The 9,178-nt window shown below is 42.4% G+C and overlaps 1 protein-coding gene across 2 annotated transcripts in view; it reads right to left on the bottom strand.

Moving 5' to 3' along the window:
- Rab6a (RAB6A, member RAS oncogene family) overlaps positions 1-8,808 on the bottom strand; it is a 66,175-nt gene extending 57,367 nt beyond the window's left edge. Inside the window, exon 1 of one of the 2 annotated variants that reach the window (XM_013065020.3) lies at positions 8,124-8,808. In XM_013065020.3, coding sequence (XP_012920474.1) covers positions 8,124-8,193 — 70 coding nt within the window. In that variant the 5' untranslated portion in view covers positions 8,194-8,808. The remainder of the gene's footprint in view (positions 1-8,123) is intronic. The other variant, XM_013065021.3, reaches the window with a different exon arrangement.
- Between the last annotated feature and the right edge of the window lie 370 nt (positions 8,809-9,178).

The following is a 9,178-nucleotide window of genomic DNA, read 5'->3' on the forward strand; positions in this document are numbered from 1 at the left end:
TTAAGCAGTATTTTAGCTTGCTAGGGATGCCATAATAAAGTACAGCCACAAGTGACTTAATAGTTTCAGAGTTCTGGGGGCCAGAAATCCTTCATCAGTGTCAGCAGGGTTAGTTCCTTCTGAGGTGTGGGAGGAAGAATCTATTTCAATCTTACCTCTAGTTTTTGGCAGTTTGCTAGCAATCCTTGGCATATCAACTTGACCTCTAATGTTATCTTCACATGGCATTCTGACACCAACCACGTATTTTGCTAGGATCAAAGCCACTATGAACTCATCCTAACTATTATCTCCATCAACCCTCACATTCTGAGATACTGGAGGTACAAGTTCAACATATGGATTTGGAGATGAGCTACATGATATAATGGAAATATATACTGTGGTCTACTACACAGTTCCTGGCATACAGCTTCTAAGTGATAAAAGTAAAAGTACCACCTTTTATTCACCCTAGCAAACCCATTTTAACCACGCCTGAGTTTAGGTTAATGAGGTGACTTTTGGAAATCCCTAATGGATGGGAAACTGAAAGGCAAAAGAACAAACAAACCCTGTGATTATTGAGGACTAGAACTTTCAGCCCCATCTTTGGAGAAGGAAGAGACTGAAGGCTGAGCAACTCACCAATAGTTCATGCCTAGTATAAGCTTCCATAAACCCCCTAAAGACAAAATCTAGAAAGCTACTGGGTTTCTATACAGAGATGGTAAGTGGATTGGAGACAGAATGGAAGCCCATGACCCTTTCCCACACCTAGCACCCAGGCATCTTTTTAGTCTAGCTATTTTTTTGTATCCTTTATAATAAGTAGGTAAATGTCAGTAAAATGTTACCCTGAGTTTTGTAAGCATTCCAGCAAATGATCAAAAAACAAGAGTTCTAGAACCTCTAATTTGTATCCAACTAGGACAGAAGTTATGATTAATCTGAGAACCTGCTTCTTTAAACTGGCATCTAAAAAAGGGGGGAAATCTTGCGGGAATGTGCCCTTAATCTGGGGGGAGGAGGGATGTCTCATCCATGCCATACCATGTGTCACAATTTCCTGCCTTTTTTAGGGCTAAATAATATCCCATTGCAACCTAGGGATGTAGCCCAGTGGTACAGTACTGGCTTAGCATGTGTAAGGCCCTGGGTTCAATCTCTAGCACCACAACAAAAGTAACAATAATATTCCATTGTATGCACAGTATACTTCCTGTGTGTGTGTGTGTTTGTGTGTGTGTGTGTGTGTGTGTGTGTGTGTGGTGCTAGGCATCAAACCCCAGGGCTAGGGCCAGGGATTTAGCTCAGTGGTTCCGGCACCTGCCTCGCAAGTGCAAGGTCCAGAGTTCGATCCCCCGTACCAAACACCAGGGCTAAACGAGCATTCTAACACTGAACTACATCCCTAGCCTCTATCTTGTATTTTGTTTATCCATTCATCTGTGGATGGACACTTTGGTTGCCTATGTCTTCTGGCTACTGTGAGGAACAGTACCATGAGGATGAGTGCAAATGAATCGGTTTTAATTTTATTATATAAAGCATGCTTTTTAAAAAGGACAGGAAGCCAAGCATAGTGGCACACACCTGTAATCCTAGCCCTCAGGAGTGTGAGGCAGGATCACATGAGTTCAAGGCCAACCTGGGCTACGTGGTGAGTTCAAGGCTAGCCTGAATTACACAGTGAGACCCTGTCTCAAAAAAGCAAACCAAAAAAAAAAAAATTTACAGAGAACTGAAAAATGGAAAGAGGATACTATATCTCACAAGAAAATTTCTTAAAACTAACATGAGTTCTCAACTTGAAATTCCAAAGACATAAACCTAGTACTCACCATATAAAATGAAAATACAATTAGGTTTTATGGCACAAGCCTGTAATCCCAGTGTTTTGAGAGGCTGAGGAGGGAGAATCACAAGTTCAAGTCCCACCTGGGCAATTTAGTAAGATCCTGCCTCAAATACATAAAAAATAAAAAAGGTTGAGGATGTAGCTCAGTGTGAAGGCCTTGGGTACTAGGGATTCAAGCCAAGGCCTCACACAAGCAAAGCAAGCTCTCTAGTGCTAGGTTACATCCCCAGCCAGCTGGGTTTTTGTTTTGCTTTGTTTTTTGTTGCTGTTGTTTTGAGACAAAGTCTTGCTAAATTACCTAGGCTGGCCTCAATCCTGCTATCTCTACCACTGAACTACATCCTCAGCTTTATTTTTTACATATTTAGAGGGAGAGGCTCGCTTTGTTGAGGCAGGGTTTGAACTTCTGATTCTCTTGCCTCAGCTTTCCTCAGATCACAAGGACTGCACCACATAAGCATCCAGCTTATGTTTTTTTTCCTCAAAACGCCTGTATGCTCTTACAAATTGCTGAGGATCCCAAAGACTTCTGTTTAAGTAGTTTATATCGGTATTTACTGTATCAAAAATTGAGAAAATTTTAAAGCGTAAAACAGTTTTAAAAACAACAGTAACAAACCCATTACATGTTAATATAATCATTTTTATGAAAAAGAACTATTTGCAAACAAAAGTTTAGTTAAAAAGAGGCACTGTTGGGCCGGGGATTTAGCTCAGTGGTTTCGCCGCCTGCTGCGCAAGCGCAAGGACCCGACTTCGATTCCCCAGTACAAAAAAAAAAAAGAGAGGCACCGTTTTACATATTTACAAATCTCTTTATTTAATAAAGATAACTAGAGCCTCACAGCTGCTTGGGCACTCAGTCTGTCGTAATATCACATAACAGGTAGGCTCTTGGAAACTCCACTATATACTAGTGAGGAATAAAGAATGGAAAAGCCATACACCATCTTAATATTATACAAATAACCAAGAGATGGAGGGAAGGAGGGAGGGGAGGGCAAGGAAATGGAAAAAAATGAAACTGTGTTATGTATGTGCAACAACTCCCCAAGATGAATATTGTCATTTTATACTTCAAATATGTACTAATAAAAATTTTTTTAAATTTTAAACTAAAATGATTTAGATCCCATGAGGATTTGTAGACTCCCCCTCAAAAAGATCTTGGGAAATCCCTAGGGCTCAGTGGACTACATTCTGAGATCTAGGAGGTTAGATAGTATCAAGCCACTTGTATCCTCTTGGAGCTTCATACTGTTAAATTAGGATACTCAAGGGGAATATCCATATCTTGTTTTGAAGACTTAAAACTAAACAGTAGATCTAATGATTAAGAGTACAAAGTTTGGGCCAGGGATTTAGCTCAGTGGTTCTGCTGCCTGCCTCGCAAGCGCAAGGTCCCAAGTTTGATCCCCGGTACCAAAAAAAAAAAAAAAAAGAGTACAAAGTTTGGGTTTCATGTCAGCACTGGTCACTGATTTCTGGTAAATTACTCAGCATTTCTTTATGTTTCAGTTTCCCTATCTATAAAAATAATAGAATCTATATAGTTATGGTAGAGTTTCAATTAGCTAATAAATATACTTTTTCTAAGAGAGCCAGGTACATGGGAACTGATTAGTAAATATTTACCAAATGTTTACTGCCAGGGCCAGGGATGTAGCTCAGTGGTGCCGTGCCGTGCCTGCCTGACAAGTGCAAGGTCCTTAGTTTGATTCCCGGTACCAAAAAAAAAAAAAAAAAAAAAAAAATATATATATATATATATATATGTGTGTGTGTGTGTGTGTGTGTGTGTGTGTGTGTGTGTGTGTGTGTGTGTGTGTGTGTGTGTGTATTAAAAACTACTGGTCAACCTGCGGATTTAACTCAGTGGTGGCCGTGCCTGCCTCAAGAGCATAAGGTCCTGAGTTCGATCCCCAGCACTGGGAAAAAAAAAACTGCTAGTCAAGTGGTTTCATACAGTCTATTCATAAGAAATTCACAGGGAATTTATATACATTAATATGTAACACAATACAAACAATATGATCTAGAATATAGTATGAGCTGTTCAGTACTATTAGACTCATGACACTTTTTCCCTACCTAGCATATTGCAATTCTAAAGAGACATAAAATGGGCAATATAAAGTGAAGGAACAGCAGTAGGTGTGTGCTTCTCCCTGCCATTATATTTCCTAATTAACAGCTAACACTTGTATACAGTATATAGTAAAATCTACTGTAAACCATTTAAGGAGATTCCTAGAAGTGCCTCTGCCACTGCTCTATTAGGGCAGGTATAATAATGAAATACAGACAAACCACAAGAGATTTGTATGAAGATTACCAAGACTGATGTCATTAACTCAATCTATTGCATATCCTCAAACAATTCATCTTCACTACAAAGCTTAGCACCTTAAATTTTTGATAAACTAAAAAAAATTTGATAAGCTAAAAGTTGGTCTAGCTAATAACCAATCATTTCATGAATACACACCTTTAATATAATTTGACATATTTTTACATGTTACACTAATAACAAATAACTTAACAGCTTTATCAAAGCAAGAATTTTGTTCAGCTCCAAAAAAAGTATAAAAGCCAGGCACAGTGGCACACGCTTGTAATTCCAGCACTTGGGAAGGTGAGGCAGGAGGACTGCCAGGAGTTCAAGGCCTGCCTGGGCTACACAGTGAGTTCAAGGTCAGCCAGAACTACACAGCAAGACCCTGTCTCAAAACAAAAACAAAAGTATAAAATGTGGGTCATTTGGGGGAGTGGTTTAGCCACTAAATTTTTGGTTTCTCTACCCTACTTCTCAGCATCTGGAGTATACAATGAAGTGATAGAAGCATAAAATGTTATTGTTAAACCATTAATTTCATAAGGAAAAATGTAGACCTCTTCATAGCAAAAAGTATACTATAGGTTACTAGCTTTGGTTACTATTAGATTTTAACCATCATTCACCAAATATTTCTGAGCATTTACTACAAGCTGGGCACTATTATAAGCAACGAGGATACAATGAACAAAAAAAATGATAGTTTTTTTTTTAATCTTCATGGGACTTACATTCTGCTGTGAGAAACAGACAAAAACAAAAAATAAAAAGATAAGTATTGGGCTGGGGATTTAGCTCAGTGGTTTCAAGGCCTGCTACACAAGCGCAAGGACCCGAGTTCGATCCCCGGTACCCAAAAAAAAAAAAAAAAAAAGATAAGTATAAATGTGGTACAAGTTATTAAGGAAATAAAACTCTGCCACAGATGATAGCTTTGAAAACTGAATTGTGGAATTCTAACAGACCTAAAAATAAATAATTCAGAAAGAATTACATTAACATGACATAAGATTCTACAGACCTTTGCTAATGCATAAGAAAATTACAGACACCAACCATAAAAACAAAGATCAATCTTTCATTGTCAAAGCTACAGGATGACACCACTTACCAATATACAATAGTAACCTCAGAAGATAATTGACCTCACAGTTCCACAGCGCAAAAAGCATGTAAACATAATCCTAAAGAAACACTAAGTGTAGCCTAAGGAGACATGACAATTTTAACGTAATGTGTTATTCTGAATGAAAAGCTGAAACAGAAAAAAGGCCATTAGGTAAAAACCAAGGAAATATGAATGAACTATGAAATTTAATTCATAATATATCAATACTGGTTCATTAATTAACAAATGTACCACACTAAAATATTAATAATGGAGGAAACTAGGCAAAGAGGCATAGGAGAACCCCCTACACTATTCTCTCAATGTTTCTATAAGTCTAAACCTGTTCTAAAAATACAAAGTGCTGGGCGCAGTGGAGTGTGCCTGAAATCCTTGCACTCTGGTGGATGAGGCAGGTGGATCGCTGACAGTTGAGAACAGCCTGGACTACATAGTGAGTTCAAGGCCAGTCTGAACTACAGAGGTTTTGGGACCCTGTCTCAAAAAAATAAACAAACAAAAAAAATTTTTTTTTTTAAAAAATCTATAGCAAGGCTTCAAGAATTATCTGGGGGAGGGAGTGGGGTGAGGCAATAAACGGGAGGAGTTAGTAAAGGCTTAAAGAAAGAAATGAGAAGCCATAAAACTCTGCAACATGATTGGGAACATAAATACAGTACTCAAAAAACTCAAAGGAAACGTGCAGATACTTAAGAGCTCTTCATGCAAAAAATTTCCTAGACAGATTAATGGATTTTTCATGCAAACTAAGTAGCTTTGCATCACAACATAAACCAGTAATATCCCCAGAGTACCCAATAAGCACTTTAGAGTCTATTTATAAATGATGACCAATAAGCTATATTTTATATATGGCATTGTCCAGAAATTGCCATATAATAGCTGGACCGGGATCAACTTCATAGGTCCCACCAAGTACTCACCTAAAAAAACAAGCTTATACTTACCGAAGGAAAATCCCTAAGCAAAAACAGGGCTGGGGTATAAATCAGTGGTACAGCACTTGCCTAGCACGTGCAAGGCCCTGGGTTCATCTCTAGTACCACCAAAAAACAAAACAAAACAAAGCAAAACAGGGAGAAGTATCCTCCCCACCCCAGTAAATCAGGATGTAGTGGTATACCCTTGTAAACCCAATACTCTGGGAGTTTGAGACAGGAGGACTGCAAGTTCCAGTCCTGTTTGGGCAATTAGCAACTTTGTGAAGCTCTTTATTCCAAAAAAAAAAAAAAAAAAGAGGCTGGGATGTAATTTAGTGGGAAGGCCCTGGGTTCAATCCCTGGTACTGGAAAAAAAAAAAAAAAAAGTTGGGGGAGAGGGGTAGGGGAAGATATGAAAGAAGAAAAACTATTTCCCAGGTCAAACTGGAGTCGATTTTTCAGAGTATTATTACCCTGCTGTAATGCCATACAAATTAATATAAATAGTTCAAGATAGTAATAAAAGCTATGACTTTATAGCAGTTACATGCCTTCCAGTCAAAACAAATAATTTTCTATAACGTCACCTAAGACACCTAGTAGATAGTCAATGTTTGATGACTTGGAATTAAATTCTCAATGTTTGAATTTTAAAGATGGTCAAGAAAAGTGTGAGAGAAAAAGGATGTGATAATCTCTGAATTACTGCTAAATTTGTATAATACAGCATAAAACTGCTATTACTATAAATAATCTTAGAGACAACCAGCACAAAATTTGAATCTTGTACTGTACCCTAATACAGCGACAGCAGAACCCAGACCAGGTAAATGGCATAATTTCACTCATAAGATACTACGAAATATTAGACATAAAAGAAAATCACTTAGCTCAAATGGTATTAAAACCTAATTTAGATAGATGATGAATCTATTCCTGCTCCATAACCCAAAGGAAACCCTACAAAACAAAGATGTTCCTTATTCTAACCCTTTTCTCACATAAATCCTAAATATATAATTAAAATACTCTAGAAGAAATGAATTAACATTTCCCCAGTAATTCCTGTTTGCACCACCATGAGAACCAAACGCTGTTTCACGTTGAAAGGAGAAAATAGGGAGATGAGATGTGAAAAATCCCAGTAAAACGATCATGACATAGCATCTGGCAGAGACAGAAAAAGCATCAACACTGCCAAAAGAATTGTCAGTGATGAAAGTCCAGAGAAGAAAATGAGCTTTTTCAACAAGCCACAGCCCAACCCCAGGAATCGTCACTGCCAACGCCATCCCTCTCACCTCCAAGAACCCCACGTTCAAGTCGCCTCCAATTCAGATATATTTCCTCTACAACCTAGGCTAATTTCCCACCTAGGAGAAAACCATTCCAGATTTTTTTTTCCTACAACCACCACTTGGCACCTTCCAGAAGATCTGCATTTCTCGGGGCAAGTCTCTAGGGAAAACAACGCCCAGATCCCACCCTCCGGGCCCGAGGTTGAAGAGAGCCGGTTCCCAGGAATGGGGCTTCCTGGCTGGGCCTCAAGTCGCTGACAAACTGAGAAAGAGCAAGGAGTAAGGGTGGGGCTCAAGAAAGAGTCGGGGAAAGGGAGCCGATGGAGGCCGGAGGAAGAAAGGGATGGACAGAAGACTCAGGCTGGGAAGGGGGGGCAGACCGATGGGAGAGGGCCGGGCAGCGGGGAACGGGGACTGCTGAGTCGGAACCAAAGGGCCTGAGGGCTGGGGGTAAAAATCTGGCCGACAGATCCTGGCGCTGAGGAGCCGGGGGAAGGGGTGGGTGGAACCCGGCGCTGACAAGAGGCCGGCGGGGACCCGCGGCGAGCCGAAGGGCCGCACTGGGGGCGGTGTGGGGAAGCGGCAGCCGGCGCGCACTCACCGCTCTGCTCCCCCAGGAACACCAGCTTAAATTTCCTCAGCGGATTCCCGAAGTCTCCGCCTGCGGACATGATGAAGCCGGAGGAGCTGCCACCGACTCAGCCCAGAGACTTCGCGGACCGACGCCGCTCCCACCGGCTGACGAAGAAGGCGAAAGGGAGGGCGCCGAGCTTTCTCGGCCCCTGCAGGACGGACGGAGGAGCAAGGCTGGAGGGCAGCAGGACTCTCCACAGACGGACAGCCGTCGCCTCGCCTCCCCGCAGAGTCGCCTGGCTCCGAGCAAGGCCCGCGGGTGGGAAGGAAAGGAGGGCGGTGTCGGAGGCAACTAATGGGGTGCGCGGGGTTCCCGAGGCTAGCGCCGTTCCTTTCCTCAACACCCGACACTGAGACTGTGGAGAGAGACGCAGAAGGTGCCAGAGCCGTAGCTGCAGACGCGCCCGGAACCTTTAGCACGCAGCACCTCAGCTACACAGCTGCCGCCGCCGCAGCCCAACCTGCTGAGTGCGCGAGCTCTGGCGCGGCGCGGGGCGAGCCCGGGCGCGAGCCTGCCTTCTGGCCGGCCGCCGGAGTGCGTGCGTCTGTGCGTGCGCGCCCCCGCCAGGGCCTTTTGGTCTACCCAACTCGACCGGCGCCCCGGCGCAGCCGAAACCCGAGCAGGTTACGTTTCCGCTTACGTCAGCAGAAGCAAAGAGGAGGCGGAACCGAGTCAGAGATAATTGAGGAGTAGAAAAAAAAAAAATGGAGCGTTACGTCACTTACGCGACCAGCCAATCCCAAGAGGCAGAAGGCGGGCAGGGACGGGAGTGAAGTGGCGACGGGGGAGGTCCCTCGAGCCCTTTGAGCTATGGGAAGCGGCTTATGGTAGCCGCCTTGCGAAGTGTGGCGCGTCGCACTCTGAGGGGAGGGGACAGGAAAGAAAGTGAGGAGGCGGGGCTGAGACCGTGCTGGAAGGACTCTACTACTTCTTTCCTAAGTCTTCGGCCCTGCCTCGAATTCCTCAGACCTGCCTTTCACCTGCTTTCTCCGACCTATCATAATTTATCTTGCCAGACACAT

Source organism: Heterocephalus glaber, unplaced genomic scaffold (assembly GCF_053883595.1).
Source record: "Heterocephalus glaber isolate CG9 unplaced genomic scaffold, H.glaber_assembly_v1.0 deba00001428, whole genome shotgun sequence".
NCBI lineage: Eukaryota > Metazoa > Chordata > Mammalia > Rodentia > Bathyergidae > Heterocephalus > Heterocephalus glaber.